Here is a 25113-nt window from a genome sequence, read left to right on the forward strand (position 1 = left end):
GAATGATATTCAGAAAATGATATGAGATTCATTTATAAACACATTTGCCCATTATATCAGTATTTATTTTCAGTTTATGAGATTTGTTCCGATGTACTTCAATTTAGTTTAAAGGCTTAATTTTCTATTTGTACAGTGTAAAACAATTATAGATATTACCTAGGGAAACAAGCCATAACCAAAGGAAAATCAATGTATGACTATAATTTTATCATCACCAGAATAAATCCATTTTTTAATCCTATTTCTGTTCTTTGTAAACCATGTCTGAACCTAAAATTTACATGTGAGCGAAACTAATAAATACATTGAATTCAAAAATGGTAAAAGAAATTATACTTACGAAATGATAACAAAAAATGAACCAAGATGAATTTAACCAGTCTCTGAACTCAGTTTATCCTTTTCAGCAGTATAAAACCTCCTACATCAACTCGTCAAAAGATTCTAATAAGCTGCTAGTCACGTACTCAATAATCAAGTCGTTTTGAAATTAAGTTCGTCGTCACTTCTTTCCATAGATCCCCAAATAAAGAAAAAATGAAGCAAATTTAAGATTGAAGTAATGTAAATGAAGCCGATAAGCTGACTCGGACGGTCCCTGTTCGAAAGTGATTCTGGCCTCTTTGGATGGTGACGTTAAAATTCAGGCTCCAGATGCAGTAAGCAGTACACACACACGCACACACAAGCACGCGCACAAACGCAAATAACGCACGCACTACAGTCACACATACATGAGCGCGCCCACAACAAAAAGAAAACAAAAAGAAAGAGCGACAGATGAAAATGGAGACGGTAAGAACAATGAAGGTGAAAGAGAAAAACGGAGGAAAGGGAGAGAGGGAGAAGAAATAAGGAAAATAATTAAAAATCTTTTTAAAAAATCGCTACCCTGAAATAGTAGGAGCTATGTCAATTACAATGAAAACAAAATCACAATTTCTATTGCTCTTGACGGTAATCTTGAATGTGCTAAACTGCACACAACTCAAGAGCTTGTAGGGGCTCCATTCCCTGGAACCCCGGCAAGGTATCTGCCCCCATCCCACGGCGATAAAGAAGATACTATAAATAATAATAGTGATAATAACAATAATGACAATAATATCAGTTATAAGGATATTGATTGTTTGGAAGCTCTCAAAACAAAAAGTACCATGTCGCTTACAAAGAGGACACTTTTTTTTTTTTTGGGGGGGGGGGGTCCCCAAAAAAATCGCAACGACATAGCCAGCCGCTGAATAAGGGGGGCGGGGGGGGGGGGTAGGAGAACACTTTTTTTTGTTTTTTGGTCTTGACATTTGAGATTTGACATTTTGTTCTGTTGGGGGGGGGGGGTAAGGTCACCTTTTTTAGGTCAGCCATTGGCATAATTCTTTTTTTGTTGTTTAAATTAAAAAAATATAAATAAAAAAAATAAATAAAAAAATCACAAAGGGGGGGGGGGGTTGCTGAAAAATACACACATAAAAAAACTGAAGGGGGGGGGGGGTTAACGCCCAAACCCTCTCATCCCCCCCCCCCCCCCCTGCGTACGCGTCTGTATGTAGCAGTGTATCTTCGGTACGTATAGAGCTGGGTATAGTTTCCGAGTATTATTTCTACAGTTAAAAAGACAACGAGTGATAAGCTTTACAGAAATTATTGATAGTCGAGACATACCTTCAAGATTCACTCCCTCAGAATGAATGCAGACTTGTTATTTGTTAATCATAGCGTATTTTAGTGTATATCAACACAAGGCGGCGCTATTAACTGCCAAACTCAACTTTAGCTTGAGTATTTCTTCTTTAAAGCACCTCTGCACTAGTTTGGCAGGGAGGGATCAGACCTCCCTGCAAGGTCACTGGCAGTTGCTTATCTCATCATTTCAGCTCTCAATTAACATACGAAAATGGGCATCATGGGGGATCAACGGGTACCGCTTAGGCAATGTTCGCTGTATAGAGGGCGCAAGTAGCTATACGTAGTGCAGTGGGGCGTTAAAGATACGTCCCATTGCAGCCAATATCACATTCAGTAGATCTTTGCAAGAATTTGCATGAATATGTCACGTATTATGTCCTATCTGTGAAATTTGAAATTGAGTTTTCTATTCAAATTATGCAAGGAAACCCGTTTATTTTCTAGACTTCATTGTCAGACACTGTTGAGTGACTGATTGACTTCATTTTTTCTTTGTTAATAGCATACAAAAAAATGCCAAATTTTCTGACGAATATTGGAGAAAAATCAGTGATTTTTAGTGAAGTTTAGCGACAATGAGCAACATTTGAACGGATATTTGCGAAAGTGTTTGCAAAAGGCAGTTGGCGATTATTAGCGACTGTCAGTAAAATAATGTTAGCGACAGTTTTTGCGAAGATCAGCAACTATTTGCCAATCCTTTGCCACTATTTGTGAACGTTTAACCCTAATAAGGCCCTGACAATTGATTACCTCAATATTAGTTAGTATTTAGGGAGTATTTTTTTTAAGAAAAGGTTTCTCATATAATGTCCTCTCTGTAGAGTCGACTGCTGTTTTGTCTTTCCTTTGGGCTTGAAGAAACTGATGAATCCAATAATGGAAGGGTAATCAGCATTGAGCATTATCTCTGCAGTTGAACCGAGTCATATGTGAACTGTATACGCAGTATGGTGGACTATCAAACTTTCATATACAGAGTTAAGTGGTGGTACCCTCATTATTTCTCATAAATTTAGTCAATCAAATTTCGAGCGAAGCACAATTGCGATCAGTTGACATCAATGTGTGATATGTCTGCTTCTCACGGTTGATGAAACGTTTTTCTCTTTTACGGTTGACGATAATTGATTGCTTTCAAATACGCCTAGAATAACTCACCATCATTTTCTCAGTGACGCGACGTATGGAGGGGTATCTCGTTTAGAATACGTTATAGATTGGTATCCGATTGACAGTGCCTGGTTGGTGTACGCAATTAGAGTCTCTTCCGTTCTGTTTTGGTTAATTTTTCAACCTCGATCGGTGTACAGTCATACCCTTTTGTGCTCCGGTGAGTTGGGCACCAATTGGAACCATAAAGCACGATATATGCCCCGCTATTTACCAGCAGGAATACTTGTATTTAATGAGAACCAGAATGCTATATTTTGAATGATATAGATCATGGATATCTCAAGTAGCGCAATTCAGAATATCCTCATAGCGGAGTACAACGACGTGGTAATCCCCGTTTTCGACCAAAAAATTGCCGGCTTGTATTACGTTCTTTTGACGATGGCTCCTGTTGCAGTTCTAGCAAACGGATTTACGTACAACATCCTTCGCCATGACAAAAGTGGCTTTGACGACGTCACAAAACGGATTCTGAAGGTTTTCACTATATCGCATGCTGTTTTAGGAATCGGGGAAGGCCTGGTGTCGCTATTACAAGTTGTTCCCCTTGACCGTCAGGTGAAATTAGCCGTGTGTATGTACCATGGTCCACTGATCTACCTTTGTTTCTTCTTCACGTTGACATTAACGTGTCTTCTGAATATCAATCGGTATAACATAGTCACAAGGCCGCTGAGATATCACCTGATAGTGACAGATCGGAGAGCTTCAGTGATCCTTGGAGTGGCCATAGCTGAATCCATCCTCCTGACCATCATCATGGCACCTATTCCAGGGATGCCTGCAAAACAGCTTCAGAGACACATGTGTGAACAGAAGGAGGAAGAGATCAAGGGCAGTTACTATCTCATATTCTTGATTGCCTACGTAGTCGTCACGGTATGCATAACAATCGTTTCGACAGTCAGGTTGTTGGCTATTTCCAGAAGGCAATCGAAATCCATTGCAGCTATTGGTGAGGTTCCTAGTAAAACGGCTACCAGTTCAGGAGGAACAGAAGTCTCCAATCTACAAGGCACTAACGCATCAGTTACAAATGCAGATGGGAAGGAAGAGTTGGCCACGACCAAAAGACAGCACACTCGCAACAGCCTTCTTGACCATCTTTCTCTTGAACGTTGTCGTCTTTATCTCTTGGATGCCTCTCATCATCTTCTACGGGCTGGCCTTTGGTGGTGTTACGGTGCCACCCATCTTGAAGAGCTCTATGATGATCCATATCATGTCAACAACATGGTGGCATTGCCTGGTTTACCTAATTACTAATAAGGCATTCCGTGAAACAGCCTTGCTTGTTCTGAAGAGATTCTGGGCCAAGTTTTCCTTCTAGAGTCGTTCGCGAACTGTTTTTCTGGTCAAACTGATATTGAAAATGAACGAAAAAAGTTGCACAGTCAATCCCATTTATTTGAATTGGGAATGCTTAATCAGGATCAACATTCAGTTTGTGGGATGCGAATTTAACAATGGTTTTATCAAAACTCTATATTATCACGTAATTAAGTTTTGGGAGCATGTACCATACATGGGCCTCGCTTTCTTAGATGCCACATCGTTTCCATGTATGCATTAATTTCAGTTCATTGATAATCCGTTATCATTTTCCTTTTCAATACTTATATATTGTGTCATATGATGTAATAATTTATTAGATTGCTGTATGAATATGTATTGAACGAATAGTATCATAATTATACATACCTATTTTGAATAGGAAAAAAATAATCACAAATCAAATTATCACATTGTTCACTGATGGATAGTGTGATATTGTTCCACGTTTTTCGAAGCAGACGCTATACATCGTTTGGAATTTATATCTTGGGAATATAATACACATATATTTTTTTTAATTAATTAATTTATTTTATTTATTCATTTATTTATTTGTTTATTTATTTATTTTGTTAATATTTTTTGGGGAGGGGGGATGCCAATTGTTGTGCAAAGGTTGCGAAATGATGTTTATATTTGGAGTGTGTGAATAGGCTCGTCCCAAGTAAGGTTATATTGTGCGCGCGCGGGATTGCAAATAGTACTGGCATTTAGTGCGAGGCAAAATAAGAGTTATCGACTTGTGTACTATGATCAATTACACCTTAAAAACCCTTTCCCCCTGTATCTGCATTTTTGTACAATTTTCCAGTTTTATTCTTATGATTTGTCGAATTTTCAAATTAAAGCCACTGAAGGTCGGCGTGGATTGTCCCTACAAAATAAACTCCAACGACTTTCAGAACTATGTTTGATTAGACGTTATATCTCTCATGTTAGGCCTACCCTGTCATTCGCTTCACACACATACACACATGCACGCTCGCGAGCACATACGCACACCCACCCACCCACACACACGCACACAGAGCTCACACAATGCACTCACATAACACACTCACAAACTCATACACAAGGATCGTTGAAACACATTTTCATTTTAAATTGCCCCTAAGATTTTTTTTGAGGCCGCCATCCTAGTCAAGCATCCTTTATGATTGCGGTCTCCTGCACTTTTTTGACGTTTTATTAAACGTTTTATCTCTCATGTTAGGTCTACTCTGCCATTCGCTAAACACACACATACACACACACATTTTTTCTTCTTCAATATTTTATTTTATTGATTCCCAACAATACAAATCAATCTTAGAAATGAAATACAGTTGTTTTTCCTTGACATGAATTCAAAACATTTTCATTACATAGATTGTGCGATTGATGAAAACAAAAATGAAATTGTAGTTGTAACATAAAACAAATAACCCCATCCAACCAACACACTACTACCCCCCATCCTCCCCACACGCTCGCGATCATACTCACACGTGCACACACGCACACACACAATATACACTCTCACTTAAAACACTCACAAACTCATACACAAAGGTCGTTGAAACACATTTTCATTTTAAATTGCCCCTAAGATTTTTTTTTTTGAGGCCACCATCCTAGTCAAGCATCACTTATAATTGCGGTCTCCTGCACTTTTTCACAGAAAGTTCGGATAATACTTAAAATTTATAATAACATGTTATAGAAATATCAAGTTTCGTTATTATATGTATATATGTATTAACGAAAAAAAAAATTGAGATGACGTTATTATTGTTTGTACATTTTTTATTATATCTTACGTTTATATGTTCTTTGTTATTCAGTTATCATATTTGGGAAAATGCAGAAATAAAAAATTATAAATTAAAATCATTTCCATTTCAGTTTGTTATGACATGTCAGCCTCTTGATCTTACTTTACTAAAGTGCTCAACTTATTATGAAAACAATGATAATAATTAATAATAATTTATTTAGCACTTAATACGTCGATGATGTCGCTAAGCACTCTAGAGATTATTAATCACCTCGGTTATTGGATTCAAGCTTACCCGCACGCACACAATGTATGCACATTCTCCATTCCCGGGGGATCATCCCAGCCAGCCGCCATTTTACAGACGCTCACAATGCTGAGCAAACTACAATGACTTTCGCATTCTACCGGGTACCAATTTAAGACGTAGGTGGAAAGTGGCAAAAGTGAATTTATGTCGTGCCAAATGACGTTAGTGCCGAGCTAGGATTCGAACCCACAACCCTATGATTGAGAGCCAAGACGAACGTTAGTGAATGATCCACAATACCACGACACCTTTAACTGCTATGATCATGTAGCTGTGTATAATCGCTACGAAGAGCTGGTTATAGTTTCCGAGTAGTATTTCTACAGTTAGTAAGACAACGGGTTATAAGCGTTATATAATTTGTTGATAGTCGAGACATACCTTCAATAGTCACTGTCTGAAGAATAAATGCAGACTTGTTAATCATAGTATGTTGTATGGTGTATATCAACACAAGGCGGCGCTATTCATTGCCAAACTCAACTTTAGCTTGAGTTTTTTTCTTTCTTTACCATCATGTACACATGGTACAGGAATTATTTCAATTGCCAATGACTGCGCATTTTGTGCTATATGGACAATGTTTAGGGTAAAATGACAACGTTAAATTTAAACCCGGGTAGGGGGGGCATGGGGGAAGATGTGTCTGAAACAGAGGGAGAGAAAGAGGAAAAAAGGCCCTCCCCCTGGGGAGTCTAACAGATTACACCCACCTTATCATACAATATCATCCGTTATTCAAGTAAGGCTGTAAAAAGATAAGAGAGAAAGTAAATAAAATTAAAAAAAGATAAAGTAAAAATCATGACATCCCCCCACATGACCGGTATATGATTCTAAATTGTCGCCAATTTTTAAAGGTTTTGTTGTTTCGTCAACTAAAACGTGCCAATCAAAAAAAAATCTCAATCCAGTTACCGATCGCTTTTCCCTCTCATTCTGTCCGTCAGTACGTGAACAAATAATCACAAATTACCTGATCCTCTTTTTCTTCTTCCAGTGTAGGACCGCCGTTGGCGTATTATCGTACATTGTGCTTGTCAAGTGCCGAGTGTACAGACACAGCGCAAATAAAAATGCTCTACAAGAATTCTATGTTCATGTAAAATAGTCTGTGTTACACCTTCTGCTTGAAAAGTTCCAAAGATGTGCATAGAATGTAGTTTGAAATAGCAGAGTTCGGGCAAAGAGACATGGAACTTTTGTTTATTTCCCATGCAGGGTTCGGGGACCAACAACTGGTATGAAGTGGTGACTGGAAGATCAACGAGGCCGTGGAATATGCTGTAAACCATGCATAGTTTCTGCTGCGCACTTCTTTCCTGTAGACTTGTCCATTGAAGTTGTTTTAGCAAGGCTATGACGCTGCTTGTGCGCCGATAGTCACCCAGGACGAAGCGTGCACAACGGCGTTGTACCATTTCCACCTTTCTTATGTTCTCCTGGGTGGACGGGTCCCACACTATTGCAGCATACTCCATCACAGTGCCTATGTCCTACACAGCAATTCCTTGGTCTTTTGTGGACAGGCCCTCATGTTTCATTGCTAGAAGCACCGTACAGAGTGGTGACGTGTACATGGTGATTCTGTTTCAGGTTGCTCTGGATGTAGCCCCAAGTAATTTGTAGTTTCTTTGATATGTAGCTGCTCTCCATGAATGAAAGGAAACGAGGATTTTGATGCCTGCCTTTTAATATAGAGACATGCATAACCTGGCATTTTTGAGGGTGGAATTGCATTAGCCAATCTGCTTCCTAGTCTTGGAGTCCTTCTGCAGGTATTGTACATCATATGCACTTGTCACCTTCCTTTACTTTATGCACTCATCTGCGAACAATTTCACCGTAGACTGGGCTGATATGCAGTCAGGAAGAGAAGAGGCCCAACGACACTGCCTGGAGGAACGCCCGACAGGATGGGAGAGGTTTGAGAAGTGCATCCATCACGCAACACCCTCTATGAGCATCTTGTAAGGAATTCCTCAACCCAGCTGTGGGTATTACCTCGGATTCCATAGTAGTGGATCTTATGGTGGAGTCTTCCAAGTTGAACCTTATCAGAAGCTTTTGATAGGTCCAACAGGATTACATCTGTCTGGTCTCTCGAGTCAATTCCACTGGAAAGTTTTTGAATAGTGAGGAGAAGTTGGGATGTGCAAGACCGTCTCTTCAAGATACCCCACGCTCCTTACAGCGAATGTAATGCCGAAAATTCTGTTCACTGATGCGAAAAAAATAGCGGGTATGTTCAGATATGGCGCGGTAAACCACTGCAAAACCATTTTCATACGGTTTTTGTTAATGTGTAAAACGCGCGACAAAAGATTTGCACGTATTCACTGAGGTCTGTGTCATAAGATATAGAAATGTGAACCGCACTTTGCGTCATCATAACACACACAAAAAACTCCGGGGTTTTCGCCACATGTCTGAACGAGCCTTTTAGTTGTAATTTTGTGATGACCAACAAACTGTTAATACTCTTACCTCTAAAATATAATGAGCGAATTAACGGATAACCAACAAACTGTCAATACTCGTATCTCTCCAAAATAATGGGCGGATCTCTCGTCAATCCTAGCAAAAGCTAGATGCTGGATGATACTTTGTGGGGTAATTGCTAATGGTTATTACGAGAGACATTGTGCTTCAAAGATAATTAACGTCACTTTTGATGTGTTGCAATTATTAAACGAGGGATGTTATCTCCCTTTGAAGGATATGATTGATGAAATATAAATTCAAACAGGCACTTAAAAGGGACGTTCACATGTGAATGATGTGTACCAGGCTGTCATAGTCTTCAAACTGGGACATGTTAGGACATATACCGACAGCCCATGAGACCATGACTTTATCGGTCTGATAAACACTCAAAAAGGTGTGAGCAGGCCAACGAGACTGACATTTTCGGTCTAAGGGTCATAGGGTTTCTAGGTCATCGGTCACGTCAGTGAATTGTGGTTTCTTCAATAATGGGGCTCGACCTATAAAATTTCTAGTCAGGACACCAGCTCCCTGACCAAATCAGGAAAGATCTTAGAAGAACAATTTCAAGGGGTGGCTTTTTAGGGGAAGCAGGGTTTTGCCATAGGGTTTCTTGAACTAATTTTGTTAAAGGATTTGCCTCACGAATCTTCTAGAACTATCACTGCGTCAGACAATTCAATTATCGTGTATTATACTATTCTATCACATCGACGAACACCACACCAGAAATCCCCCACCTGACAACAAACCCGTGGACTATCGAGCACCTCAATATTATGTACTACTTTAAGAGTCCCTTTTTCAGAGGAGTGTTTCTCGGGTGTATTTCCTCTTTGTAGTGACGTCTGATGTTTTTTCTTTCCATGGGGCATAAATGGAACAGCTATCATGAAGAGTAATCAGCATTGAGCTATTATCTCTGCAGTTGATCCGAGTCATATGTGAACTGTATACGCAGTATAGTGGACAATCAAACTTTCATGTACAGACTTAAGTGGTTGACATCGATGTGTCATATTTCTACTTCTCCAGGTTGATGAAATATTTGCTCTTTTACGGTTGACGATAATTAGAATAGAGTTCGCTTTCAAATACGCTTTGGGTGACTTACCGTAATTTTCTCCGTGACGTGACGTATAGAGGGGTGTCTTGATTAGAATAAGTTATATATTTGCATCTGGTTGACAGTGCCTGGTTGGTGTACGCAAGTAGAGCCTCTTCCGTTCTGTTCTGGTTAATTTCTCAACCTCGATTGTTGTTCAGTCATAACCTTTTGTGCTTCGGTGAGTTGTGCAACATTTGGAACCATAAAACAATATATGCCTTGCTATTTACCAGGAGGAATACTTGTTTTAACTGATAACCAGAATTTTGTATTTTGAATGCTAGACCATGGGTACCACAAGTGGCGCAATTCAGGTTCACAACCCAAAGGTGGTAATCCCCGTGTACGACCCAAAACTTGGCGCCTTGTATTACGTTCTTTTGATGATGGCTCCTGTTGCAGTTCTAGCAAACGGATTCACGTACAACATTCTTCGCCAAGAGAAAAGTGGCTTTGACGACGTCACAAAACAGATCCTGAAGGTGTTCACGATATCGTATGCGGTTTTTGGAGTCGGGGAAGCCCTGGTGTCGCTATTACAAGTTATTCCACTTGACCGTCAGGTGAAATTAGCTATGTGTTTGTACCATGGTCCACTGATCTACCTTTGTTTCTTCTTCACGTTGACATTAACGTGTCTTCTGAATATCAATCGTTATATCATAGTCACAAGGCCGCTGAGATATCACCTGATAGTGACAGATCGAAGAGCCTCAGTGATCCTTGGCGTGGCCATAGCTGAATCCATCCTCCTGACCATCATCATGGCACCTATTCCAGGGATGCCCGCAGAACAGCTACAGAGACACATGTGTGAACAGAAGGAGGAAGAGATCAAGGGCAGTTACTATCTCATATTCTTGATTGCCTACGTAGTCGTCACGGTATGCATAACAATCGTTTCGACAGTCCGGTTGTTGGCTATTTCCAGAAGGCAAGCGAAAGCCATTGCAGCTATTGGTAAGATTACCAGTAAATCGGCTACCAGCTCAGGGGGGCGTTTCATGAAACAATAATTAGTCGGTGGTTTTCACCGACTTATACCATTTCCACCGACTAATACCATTTCCACCGACAATTCGATTGTCACCGACTATTTTCCAGGCCTCTTATTGGTCAAATTTAGTCAGTGCTGACTAAATTCTGGGAAAATGATATTAGTCGGTGAAAACCACCGACTAATTGTTTCATGAAACGCCCCCCAGGAGGAACAGAAGTCTCTGATCTGCAAGGCACTAACGCATCAGTTACCAATGTGGATGGTAAGGAAGAGGTGGTCACGACCAAGAGACAGCACACTCGCAACAGAAGAGCCTTCTTGACCATCTTTCTCTTGAACGTTGTCGTCTTTGTCTCTTGGATGCCTCTCATCATCTTCTACGGGCTGGCCTTTGGTGGTGTTACGGTGCCATCCATCTTTAAGAGTTCTATGATGATTCTTATCATGTCAACAACATGGTGGCATTGCCTGGTTTACCTTGTCACCAATAAGGCCTTCCGTGAAACAGCCTTGCATATCCTGAAGAGATTATGGGCCAAGTTTTCCTTCTAGAGTCGTTCGAGAACTTTTTTTCTGGTCAAATTGTTATTGAAAAATGAACGAAAATGTTGCACAGTCAAACGCATTTATTTGAATTGGGAATGCTGAATCAGGATCAACATTCAGTTGGCGGGATGAGAATTTAACGATGATTTTACCGGGGTATTATCACCAGGCGCGTACGCAGGTGACTTTACCCCCCCCCCTCCCCCCAACGAAAACGAAATGTTAATCGGTCAAATTGTCAAATTTCGGGACAAAAAAAATAAAGAAACTCCTCTTACCCCCCCCCCCCTCGCTTATTAAGCGGCTGGCTTAGTCGTTGCGCCCGATGTATAAATGTTAACCCCCCCCCCCCCCCCCCTTGAAAAAAATCCTGCGTACGCCACTGATTATCACGTGTCTCGGGAGCATGACACAGTACAAGCCCCGCTTTTTTAGATGCCCCATCGTTTTAATGTTTGCATTCATTTTAGGTCATTGATAATCCGTTTTCTTTTTTAGTTTGCAATACCTATATTTTGTGTCATATAGTTATTTATTAGATTGCTCTATGTTGATTATTGAATCAATATGTATCATAATTATACATGCTTATATTGAAAATGAAGAAAAAAATATATCACAAATCAAAATATCACATATGATTGTTTTCTGATGGAAAGTGGGATATTGTTTTCGAAGCAGCCGCTATTAATCGAAAGCGGTTGAGAATAATTAGTTGGGAATATTTTTTTTTATCGGGAGGGGGGGGGGGGGGGGGTCAATTGTTTGGCGAAGGTTGCAAGATGATGTTTATATTTAGAGGGTGTCAAAAGGCTCGTCCCAAGTAAGGTTATATTGTGCGCGCGTGATATTGCAAATAATACTGGGATGTTGTGCGAAGCAAAATAAGGGCTGATTGCTAGAGGAACAGAGAGTTTTCGATATGTGTAGTATGATCAAATATAACTTTGATTCATGCTTGCCTGCACACAATGCATGCGTATTCTCTACTCCCTGTGGCATAGGGAGCTTTCCAGCCAGGCGCCATTTTACATACGCTCACAATGCTGAGCAAACCACAATGACTATCGTATGCTACCGAGCACCAATTTAAGATGTAGGTGGAAAGTGGCAAAAGTGAATTTAGGTCCTGCCAAAGGACGTTAGTGCCGGGCTGGGAATCGAACCCTAAAGCAGGGCTCCCACTTAGCCGAGTTGGAGACTCAAGTTGTGGCGAGCTGGCGCGATCATATGACAAGCAGTTTTATCATTAAAACATATGTCTTGATATCAAGAATTCAATTCTTGATATCACGAAATCGAATTCCTGATATCACGAAATTGAATTCTTGATATCAAGAATTACCATTGATTTACAGCATAAAATTATTTCTTGATAACAAGAATTGATTTATTGATATCAATTAATAATAAAACGGCTTGCCATAAGATCGCGCCAGCTCGCCACAACTCGAGGTTCCAACTCGGCTAAGTGGGAGTCCTGCTTTAACCCTAGTATTGAAAACCAAGTGAGTGATCCACAATACCACGACACCTCCAACTGTTATGATCAAGAGTCACCGCCTGAAGAATGGATGCAACGTGCTAATCATAGTATTTTGTATGGTGTATATCAACACAAGGCGGCGCTATTCTCTGCCAAACTCAACTTTAGCTTGAGTTTTTATGTCTTTTTTCTCTTTAAAGGGACAGTTGAGTTCTTGTTTAGACCGCAAATGCCCTCAAAGTGCATGGTTATTGCTCTTATTCGTATTTATGACATTTCTAGTGCCCTTTTAGGATCTTAAATTACTATAAAGGTAATTTTAGACCGCAAAATGTGTGAAATTTAGATTAAATCCGATCATACCAATTCAGCTCCACTTTAAAAAAAAAATTGTTATGCCAATTATGATCATGCTTTTGTGATTATGTCAGCTTGATTTGTATCATTGTATCTTTGAATGTAAACCATGTATACCTAATTAATCCTCTGATGAGGCAAAGAAAAAAAAACTTTAAAAAAAAATACGTTGAACGTTAATTAATTAAATAATAAATAATAACAACACACGGGCGGCTGGTTGTGCGTATTATAACCAACACGTAAAAGCCAACAAAAAGCCAACATTGGCATTGGCCTGAATAAAACGTATAAGGCGCTATCTCGTTTTTTCGACGGCTGGTTCAATATTATCGAATATTTGTGGTGTCCCACAAATATTAGAAATGGTTATATATATATGAATATTTCGCGCCGCCACTGAACCGATTTTGATCAAATAAAAAGCTTTTTTTTTCAAATTTGAAACTCAGTTTTTCATTTATCTCACACAAAATTATTTAGTGTAGCACCCTTTATACCAAAACTCAACTATCTCTTTAACATCGTGTACACATGGTACAAGAATTACTTCAATCGGCCACTGACTGCGCATGTTGTGCTATACTGACAATGTTAAAGATAAAAATACAACGTTAAGGCTAAGCCCGGGCGAGGGGGGGGGGGGGGGGGGGGGGATGGGGTAAGATGTTTGTTGAGTAATTCTTGATTACGGGCGTGGACGTGCTGACGTGTTGTGAGCGTGTGTGCGTGAATGTCTGAAACAGAGGAAGAGAGAGAGAGAAAGAGAAAGAAAGAGATCCCCTGGGGTGTCAGCAGATAACACCGACCCTATCATTATTCAAGCAAGGTTGCAAAAAGATAATAGAGAGATAGTAAACTATAAGAAAAGAGGTAAAGTAAACATCATAGCATCCCCCACATGACCGTTTCTTTTTTATTATAGATTAGGGTCATTTATGAAAGTTTTGTTACCAGAACGTGCCCAACGAAAATGAATCTCCATCCAGTTACCGATCGCTTTTCCCTCTTATTCTATCCGTTAGCATGTGAACTAATAAACATAAAGTATTTCACCCTCATCATACCCCCACCCTCCTGACAACGAATGTGATGCCAACAATTCTGTTCAATGATGTCAATGACATACCGGATATGCATTAAGGCTTGTTCAGTTATGACGCGGTAAACCAATGCAAAACTAGATGGAACTTCGACTGCGCGCAGTCGAAAATGATGCCTCCGTCAAAGAGCAATTTTACAAACCAAAACAGAAGATTTTTTTTTAATTCAAGTTCAATTGTAATCCATAGGTTCTCAGAATATCGTGATTACAAGCAATTTCTCATATACATATATGACCCTTTGATCTTTGACCTCATGACCCTAAAATCTACTCAGTTCATTGGCTCTGCAAGATGTATTGAGTTAAATAGTAATCCATCTGTCAGTTCTAATGAGAATGCGTTCACAAGCTATTTTTGCATACATAATGAGCCCATGACCTTTGACCTTTGAACTCATGACCCAAGAATCTACTCAGTTCATTGGCTCTGCAAGATACATACATGATCTAAGTTTGGTAGGAATCCATCAATCTGTTCTAATGATAATGCGATCACAAGCTATTTTTGCATACATAATGAGCCCTGTGACCCTTGACCTTTGACCTACTGACCCCAAAATCTAATCAGTTCATCGGCTTTGCAAGATACATACATGACCAAAGTTTGGCAGGAATCCATCAATCAGTTCTTCAAATAACGCGATCACAAGCTGTTTTTGCATAAATAATGAGCCCTGTGACCCTTGACCTTTGACCTCATGACCCCAAAATCTAATCAGTTCATCGGCTCTGCAAGATACATACATGACCAAAGTTTGGCAGCAATCCATCAATCAGTTCTTCAGATAACGCGATCACAAGCTGTTTTTGCATACATAATGACCCCTGTGACCCTTGACCTTTGACCTCGTGACCCCAAAATCTAATCAGTTCATCGGCTCTGCAAGATACATACATGACCAAAGTTTGGCAGGGATCCATCAATCGGTTCTTCAGATAACGCGATCACGAGAACGGGACGTACGGACGGACGGACGTACGGACGTACGGACGTACGGACGTACGGACGGACGGACGGACAACCCGAAAACATAATGCCTCCGGCTACTTCGTAACGGAGGCATAAAAAGGCTCTTTTTGTTGTTGTGAATGTGTAAAAATGGATGGCAACTGCGCGCACCAAAGGTCTTGCACCCATCACTGAGCTCTGTGTTATGCGAAACAGAAATTTAAACCCTATATGCACTTTCCGTCATCATAAAAAAAAAAACGCAGTGGTTTTCGCGACATATATGAACGAGTCTTTTCTGTGACAACCAACATACTTTTCATACTCGTACGTCTCCAAAATAATGAGCGGATCTCTTGTCATTCCTAATAAAACGAAGCTACTTGATGATACTTTGCGGGGTATTTGCTAATGGTTATTACGAGTGACATTATGCTTCAAAGATAATTAACGTCATTTTTTATGTGTTGCAATTATTCAACGAGGGATTTTTTCCGACTTTGAAGGATATGATTGATGAAATATAAACAAGCACTTAAAAGGAACGTTTACACGTGGATGATGTGTACAGGCCGTCATAGTCTTCACACCGGGACATCTTAGTACAAATATACCGTCGCCCATAAGACCATGAGTTTATCGGTCTGATAAAGTTGCGAGAAGTCCAACGAGACCGCCATTTTCACTCTAAGGGCCGTAGATCATCGGTCACGTAGATTGTGTTTTCTACAAAGACAGGGCTTATCGTATATCATTTATTGTCAGAACATGTGAGTTGGTCTAGCATAGGGGTTGGTCAGCTCTTTGTCTTCGCCTACAAACTGGCTCATCAGGCGACCCCGGTTAGAAAATGAGTCACGTCTATTGAATGGTGACCAGACGTAAATAATCATATCTAATTATATATCAGTAAAAAAAAAACATAACAGACACACACTTCTTGCTCAGATCAGGGATGTTTTTGTTTTTGTTTTGTTGGGGGGGGGGGGGGGGCTTAGGGTTTCTTGAACTAATTTTCTAGATTTGCCTTGCGAAAATTATAGGAGGGGGGACTTCAATAATTAAGGGTGGGGTCGGGGCTTTTGCCCCCATCCCCTAGAACCGCCACTGCGTCAGACAATTTTATCACATGTATTTTCCGATTCTAAAACATCAACAAACACATCAGAAAGCCCCCCCCCCCCCTCCCTGACAACTACCCCCGGACTATCGAGTACCTCAATATTGGGTAGAATTTAGGGAGTATTTAAATTTGTCAGAGGAGTGTTTCTGGGGTAGATTTCCTCTTGGTAGACTCGTTTGATGTTCTTTTTTCTTTCCTTTGTGCATAAATTGGGCAACTATTATGAAACAGTTGAATCCAATAATGGAAGAATAATCAGCATTGAGCTTTTATCGATGCAATTGATCCGAGTCATATCTGAACTGTATGCAGTATGGTAGACTAACAAACTTTCAGTGTTTCTCTCATATTTCTCGTAAATATAGACTATATAGTCAATCACATGCGAGCAGTTGACATCAAGTCGTGATATTTCTGCTTCTCCAGGTTGATGAAAAATTTGCCCTTTTACGGTTGACGATAATTCGAAAAGAGATTGCTTTCAAATACGCTTTGGGTTACTTACCGTCATTGTCAAGTTCTCCGTGACGTGACGTATGGAGGGGTGTTTGATTAAAATAAGTTATAGATTGACATGTGACTGACAATGCCTGGTTGGTGTACGCAATTAGGGTCTCTTTTGTTTTGTTCTGGTTAATTTCTCAACCTCGATCGTTGTAGAGTCACACCTTCTTGTGCTCCAGTGAGTTGCGCATCATTTGGAACCATGCCGTGAGCGTCGAAATCGGCAGCCTAGCATAGTCTGGTAATGTTGGAGCGCCTTGAAGACCTTGAAAGGTCGATACGTGCGCTATATAAGAATAAAATATTATTATTCATTTATATAGCATTATATTATACGCTCAACTATTTACCTGAGTTTTAACTGAATTAAAGAATTCTATAACTTGAATGCTAGACCATGGATACCACAAGTAGCGCAATTCAGGGATCCGGTCCACAAGGCTTGGTTATCCCCCTGTACGACCCAAAACTTGCCGCCTTGTATTACGTTCTTTTGATGATGGGCCTTTTGCAGTTCTAGCAAACGGATTCACGTACAACATTCTTCGCCAAGAGAAAAGTGGCTTTGACGACGTCACAAAACAGGTCCTGAAGGTTTTCACGATATTGCATGCGGTTTTGGAGTCGGGGAAGCCCTGGTGTCACTGTTACAAGTTGTTCCACTTGACCGTCAGGTGAAATTAGCCGTGTGTATGTATCATTGCCCACTGATCTACTTTTGTTTCTTTTTCACGTTGGCATTAACGTGTCTTCTGAATATCAATCGGTATATCATAGTCACAAGGCCGCTGAGACATCACATGATAGTGACAGATCGAAGAGCTTCAGTGATCCTTGGAGTGGCCATAGCTGAATCCATTCTCCTGACCATCATCATGGCACCTATTCCAGGGATGCCTGCAGAACAGCTTCAGACACACATGTGTGAACAGAAGGAGAAAGAGATCAAGGGCAGTTACTATCTCATATTCTTGATTGCCTACGTAGTCGTCGCGGTATGTATAACAATCGTTTCGACAGTCAAGTTGTTGGCCATTTCCAGAAGGCAATCGAAAGCCATTCCAGCTATTGGTGAGGTTACCAGTAAAACGCCTACCATTTCAGGGGGATTAAAAGTCACCGATCTGCAAAGCACTAACACATCAGTTATCATAACAGATTGTAGGGGAAGGGCGACTACGACAAAGATACAGCCCACTCGAAACAGAAGAGCCTTATTGACCATCTTTCTCTTGAACGTTGTCGTCCTTATATCTTGGATGCCTCTCATCATCTTCTACGGGCTGGCCTTTGGTGGTGTTACGTTGCCATCCATCTTGAAGAGTTCTATGATGATCCTTATCATGTCAACAACATGGTGGCATTGCCTGGTTTACCTCGTCACCAATAAGGCATTCCGTGAAACAGCTTTGCTTATCCTGAAGAGATTCTGGGCCAAATTTTCCTTCTAGAGTCGTTCGAGAACAATTTTGTTCTAGTCAAAAAAGTTATTGCAAAATTAACGAAAATGTTGCACAGTCAATCGTATTTATTTGAATTAGGAATGCTAAAATCAGAATTAATATTATTTTGTGTCATATTTTGTGTCATATAATAATTTATTAGATTGTGTCATCTGTATTATTTAATATATAATGTATCATGTAACGAAAATTCTAAAATGTCAAATAAAATCACTCCATTTGTTTGTGTATGTTTTAAAGAAAAAAATCTTACATTTGGTTCATGCAGTTTAATAGGAATGTGCATTTAAATCAAAATTATATGTAACGAGTACGAGATGGGAAAGCTTTTCATGGGCCCTCCGAGCCTCCGACATGTTCTCTGGTGCTCCTGACTCGACTTTATGTGATCAAATGTAGGTAAGAGTTGCAATCAATGGGGCTTGTTCAGATTTGATACGATCAACAGCGGCGTTTATTTTAAATTAACGTGTAAATGAATGGCAACTGACATGAACTTTGCGCAACAAATACTGTCCTAAGCGTATTCACAGAGATATGTGTTATCCGATACCGACATTTAAAGTGTATTGCAGTTACGTCGTCATCACCCCCCCCCCTACCCCCTCGAAAAAAAAAAATTAAAAAATGCTGCCGTTTCCTTACTTTATCTGAACGAGGCTTTAATGTTAGATTTAGGGTTATAAGTTAATACAGTATTTGGTCCATGGCTGTAGTTAGGAATTCAGATAGTGTAGGGTTTTGATCAGGAAGCAATTTTCACCGAAGCATTTGGTTGTACGACCAAATATAAAACAAAGTGACAACTTCATTGACTGGGAAAAGCTGTGGTAAATAACTGTGTTTATAATGAGTGTAGATACCTGCTCGCCTGCTAAAAATATGTTTGCTGTACAAATAAAATATAGATAACCATGCCAATAACATGCATGTATATGTTTATGTTTTCATGGTTATCGTTTCTAATATAGAGAAATAAGAGGTAAAATATTACATGAATACAAGCAGACAGAGAAGAGAGGAAGAGAGAGAGTGAGTGAGAGAGAGAGAGAGAGAGCATTTAATTATTTGTATTTATTTATTAGTCTTTTTTTTTAGTAGGGTGGCTCCATCAGTAGTTAAATACTGTTTTCCGTGGAGGCCCTACAACATAAATACAAAATTAACAAAAATATTGAAAACAAACAGTCCAAATCGAAACAAAATGAATCAAGTTACAACATTTTCGAACAAAAGAAAAGAAACAAAAACAACACAATGGACCAGTTCATTGATTTAAATTATTATAGCATGAGAGGAAGCAGAGAGGGAAAGTCGGAGAAGAGGAAGAGAAGGAGAATATGGGCCAAGCTTTGACGAAGGGACAGATTATGGGGTATGCTAAGCGATAGGGCGAGAGATAGAAAGAAAGAGAGAGAGAGAGAGAGAGAGAGAGAGAGAGAGAGAGAGAGAGAGAGAGAGAGAGAGAGAGAGAGAGAGAGAGAGAGAGGGAGAGAGAGAGAGAGAGAGAGAGAGAGAGAAGAGAGAGAGAGAGAGAGAGAGAGAGAGAGAGAGAGAGAGAGAGAGAGAGAGAGAGAGATGAGAGAGAGAGAGAGAGAGAGGGAGAGAGAGAGAGAGAGAGAGAGAGAAAGCATGAGAGGAAGCAGAGAGGGAAAGTCGGAGAAGAGGAAGAGAAGGAGAATATGGGCCAAGCTTTGACGAAGGGACAGATTATGGGGTATGCAAAGCGATAGGGCGAGAGAAGAAAGAGAGAGAGAGAGAGAGAGAGAGAGGGGGGGGGGGAGAGAGAGAAAGAGAGAGAGAGAGAGAGAGAGGGGCCATAGAGGGATGCTATAGCAATATATATCATTAAAGATGAAGTTGAGTTCTGGTCTTGCGATTGCATTGTGAGAGAAACGGTGTGGAACCGACCAGAAAAGGTTGATCATCTAGCATATAATAATTTGTGTGTATTGCAAGGTTCTGGAATCATCAAAATGATAAGAAATTTGGCCAAGTCTTGGTAAAGTTACAAACACTTGCACAGAAAGATGTATATGGGACTACACGAACACGTGGCGTAAAAAGCCGGCCCCCGATTTTTACGATGTTACATGCATATTTAGAATATGAAGGCATTTGAAGAGCCATGCTTTTCAGGGAACATGTCTTAACTGATGTTCTTCAACACTTGCATAATAAGAATGAGTAATGCTCACAAATTATTTTTCACCTCTTCCCAGAACTCAACCTTCTCTTTAAATACATAAAAAATAGAAATATGAATATACATTAAATATGAACACAATTAAATATAGCCATTAGCCTACAAATAAAAGTGATACTAGTAGTAGGATCTAAGATAACACATAACATCAGGGCTCAAATTAATTTTTTGTCCACGGGGGCTCTTTAAAAAAAAAAGCCCCCGTGAGCCTTTTCACGGGGGCACTTTTAGTACTGATGAGGACTCTTTTTTAAGTACAAATTTCCATTGAATTGGTACCTATGATACTCCTAAATCCTTTGCTATTTCATCATTATCATTTATTTAAGTCGGCATATTCCCTCTTTACAACTTTACAAGTTACATAGGGGTTTCATCCAGTGATGACATTCCTCCTCATCATTCAGAGCGACCTTATTACATTCTTTCTTTAGTCTCTACTAAATCCTTTGGTCTTCCACTTCTTCTCAATATTGATTTACTGGTGGTCTGTGGTGGAGGTTCATTATTTGCTGGTCTAAGTTTTGGGATGACTAGATTCCAGAGGATTCACGCTTTTCACAACAAAAAACTTTTCCGTTTATCGGTCCTTGCGCGATCGCTTCTAGCAGATATGGGGCGGCAGCGTGCACATCGGTACTGGCGGCGCGGTATGGCCGCTGCTGACGGTCGCACTGCACTGCGAGCTTCCGTCGTTTGTATCGGAATACAGTCATTTTTTTTTTTAAATGATATTTTATTTCCTTCCTCATAATTTCACATAACAAGAAATTCACATAACAAGAAATTACAGTAGAGGAAGGTTTAAAGTTTAATAGTACCATCCTATCACAACACTCTCTCACCCCCCCCCCCCTCTAGCCCACCCACACCACACCCCCTTTCGCACATATAAACACATATACAACACACACACACACTGCATGCAACCTGTTCCGGAGATTTCCTTGCTCATAAAATTCACATTACAAAAGAATTATCACAGTATGTAATACAAAGAGAGATCTACGTACGATACAAAAACATTTCATGAATTACAATGAACATAGAAAAATCTCAGATCATACATGTTTGTACATTTGTTCTTGCATATAACATCATAGCGATGTGGAGATGTGGAGAATCATAACACATATTGAAGAAAAAAAAAGAAGAACACAATCATTTCATGAAGAAAGGATATTTGTTCCCTCGTATGGGCAATAGATATTAATGATTACGAATAATAATTAATAGCATAATACTGATGATGATAATGGTGATGATGATAAGAATGATAACAATAATAATAATAGTAATGATGATAATAGTAATAATTATTAAAATAATAATAACAAGAAGAAGAAGAAGAAGAAGAATTAACATTTAATTATAAAAAGCCCGGTAACGATGCTTAATAATTCATATAGGCTATGCAGATAGATCCACCGTCTCTTGTTAGTTTGCAGGTAAAAACCCTGGTCAGTCGAAAAAGAAAGTCTGCACTATAATACTACCATAGGCCATGTACTATAGCTGCTCCTGACACAACCAGTAGGCAGCTGGGCTAGGCTTCTTTCAAGGCACAATGATTTTTTTGATAAAGTGTCAAATTACAATCTGTGCTTGCAGACTAGTCTCTTGTGATATGTATATAGGCACAAATTTGTCGCTTGTACGTGGACGTTGAACGGAGCCGTTATGCAAATTGTCAAATTGTCTATGTGACGCAGGGGGTTCAAATTAACAATAGTAATATACCATAAATTGTGCATTCATATCGTGTTTGGTCAGGTGTGCACGCATACACACGACCCATGATAGAGTAAAGTGTGTAAGGGATTGGAGTGGCAAATATACACGGTGAATGCCACGTTGACGTGGATTTAGCGATCTTGTATTTTACAACCAATTGGCTGGTTTTTGGCATTATAAAATCCTTTTATACATGTACCATTGGCAATGATACATGCCGACATTTGCATTGGCGTTGACGATGAGTGTGTGGTCTTGCGTGTATTCAAACAAATAGGAAAATGATAAACAAAATGTACTTCACTTCTAATTTTGATTTTGGTACAGCGATGTACACGTACGTCAGAATATAAGGTGAGTATATCAACCACTATTATGCCAATACCAATAAGTACCGTACGTGTTGGGGGATGGGGAGGGGGCGGGGTGGAGTAAGGTTTCTCTGTAATGTTTATTCGATTTTGTATTGTTATACAGTTTTTATGTAAAGGAAAGTCTTTGTTTGTCCTTCTTTATTGTTCTGTTATGCTTGAGTTGTTTTGTTTATATCCGTTTTTGTTGTTGTTGTAGTGGAATGGGGGGGGGGGGGTAGGGGGTATCTGAATGTGGATCTGTCCATTTTACACAAAATTTTACCGTACGTTATGGGATTTTTTTCCCGTGTCTGGTCAAAAAAGACCTTTTGCAATAAAGTGAAAATCCTATAGATTATCTGAATGTGGATCCGTCCATTTAAGACAAAATTTTACCGTACGTTATGGGATTTTCTTTCCGTGTCTGGTCAAAAAAAGACCTTTTGCAATAAAGTGAAAATCCTATAGATTTAATTCAAGGGTCTGACTCTGAGTTGATTCGCTCTCTCTTCATCAAAGTGCTTGACCTGAACATACAGGCCTAATTTATAAATGTTACGTATAGTAGATACAATTATAGAACAAGACAATTATAGCATTTAATTTTCATATGCTATGTTTGTCATTGTGATATCATGTTTGTTAAACATACATGTATATGTATGTTAATTTACTTTCTGTCAAATGAATAAGGATCGAAACAAATAATGACTGAAATACCCCAAAATGATAACGAAGCACTTTCGATAAATATATGTAGGTTCAAGCAATTTCAATATTGCAGAGCTAATAGAAATCATTTTCGAATTATCTCAAAAGCAAGAGAGGAAAAAAGCCTAGTGAACTGGCTTTAAGTTAATTATCTGGAAGTCGTTGCAAAGGTGTCATTAAAGCAAGATATCTTCTTTATAACATTTTAAGTAATAAAAATAGAGACTATGTCCTTGTCAACACACTCTTTGATTCATGCAAGTTTCATATTGCCTCAGGAATAGATCTATGCAAGCGCACTTAAATTTATTTGTTTGAATAATCAATTAATTCACTGTTGTCTTTGGAAATGATCTCTTTCAAGCGTAAAGTCATTTCATGTTAAGTATAGGACAAAACGAAACGTAAAGAAATTTGTTTATATACTGAGTAATGATGACAATAACAATGTCGAGTAGGTGCCTACCCTCTTCATTATTAGTATTTGCTATTACTACTACAACAACAACAACAACTTCTACTGCTGCTACTACTACTACTACTACTACTACTACAACAACTACTACTACTACTACTACTACTATTACAACAACTACTACTACTACTTCTACTACTACTACTACTACTACTACTACTTCTATTACTATTACTACTACCACTACTACTACTACTACTACTACTACTACTACTACTACTTATTCTACTTCTACAACTGCTACTGATACTGACTACTACTAATATTACTATCAATATGATTACCTTAGTACTACAACTATAAATATATAACAGGAATAGGTTTATACTAATAATTCTACTATAGCAGGAAATGAACCGATATGTGCGACAACACCTATAACATATAATATAACCATAAATAAATAAATTATAGCAGCCAAATAATGAAGTATTTCCCCCCTTTTTTAGGCATAACATGAAATGCGTTTAGTGTAAATTTGTATATTATGTAAGTGTATGTCTTTTGTGAAAAGTTTTATCTAAATATTTATTTAAACCTAGAGTTACGCTTTTGTTCCAAAGGCAAGTTATCAATGATAAGTTCGTTGTCATATTTGCAGCTCGGTGTGCATTGGTTGAAGTGAATGAAATGAGTTTAGTTTACATTTAGAGATAACTTATTGCACCTAAACCATGTGGACACATTTGGGAACTCCAAATCAAACTTAGTTACCAAATACACCTTATCTATACATGCACAAGTAATACCCCTCTCCCCTCCCTCTTATTTGCAGCTAATCTTGCGCTCTGGTATATAGGAATCGTATGTCGAGAGAACATAGCTACGATTCATTCTGGGTTGTTTATACTGCAGTAGATTGATTGCTTGAACCAGAAACATAAAAATAAACTCACAAAAACTTGCTAGAAATCATCTGTAATAGAAACCACAACTCTCATTTGCACATAATTGAATTGTTTGAAGCACATGGTGTCGGGCCTACTTACCTGATACTTGTCTGATGTAGCAACAAACGGAATTAACAAAAGACTTAACTCCGTTTCGTTGACAATCAGCCGTAGACGAAAAACTTCATGCATGGCTGATTGTCAACGAAATGTTATTTGTATCTCTTTTTAAATGTATTCAGAGTTGGGCTTGCTTTACGAGCCTTCTCACGGGGGCTCTTTTAGTACTGACGGGGGCTCTTTTTTTAATACAAGTTTCCATTGAATTGGTACCCATGATACTCCTAAAT

The 25113-nt window shown here is 39.2% G+C and overlaps 1 protein-coding gene across 1 annotated transcript; it reads left to right on the forward strand.

Annotated features, from left to right (window-relative positions):
- Positions 1 to 10148: 10148 nt before the first annotated feature.
- Positions 10149 to 11413, forward strand: LOC115924733 (probable G-protein coupled receptor 21). Its single transcript, XM_030987512.1, has 2 exons — positions 10149 to 10821; positions 11067 to 11413. Exons 1-2 carry the CDS (start codon positions 10149 to 10151, stop codon positions 11411 to 11413), a joined length of 1020 nt encoding a protein of 339 aa, XP_030843372.1.
- Positions 11414 to 25113: the final 13700 nt, after the last annotated feature.

This window comes from Strongylocentrotus purpuratus, unplaced genomic scaffold, assembly GCF_000002235.5.
Source record: "Strongylocentrotus purpuratus isolate Spur 01 unplaced genomic scaffold, Spur_5.0 spur5_scaffold_16, whole genome shotgun sequence".
NCBI classification, from domain to species: Eukaryota; Metazoa; Echinodermata; class Echinoidea; order Camarodonta; family Strongylocentrotidae; genus Strongylocentrotus; species Strongylocentrotus purpuratus.

Coding starts and splice junctions, on each gene's coding strand:
- LOC115924733 (XM_030987512.1), top strand. CDS start 10,149: ATGGGTACCACAAGTGGCGCAATTCAGGTTCACAACCCAAAGGTGGTA. Junction 10,822..11,066: donor GAAAGCCATTGCAGCTATTG/GTAAGATTACCA, acceptor AACGCCCCCCAG/GAGGAACAGAAGTCTCTGAT.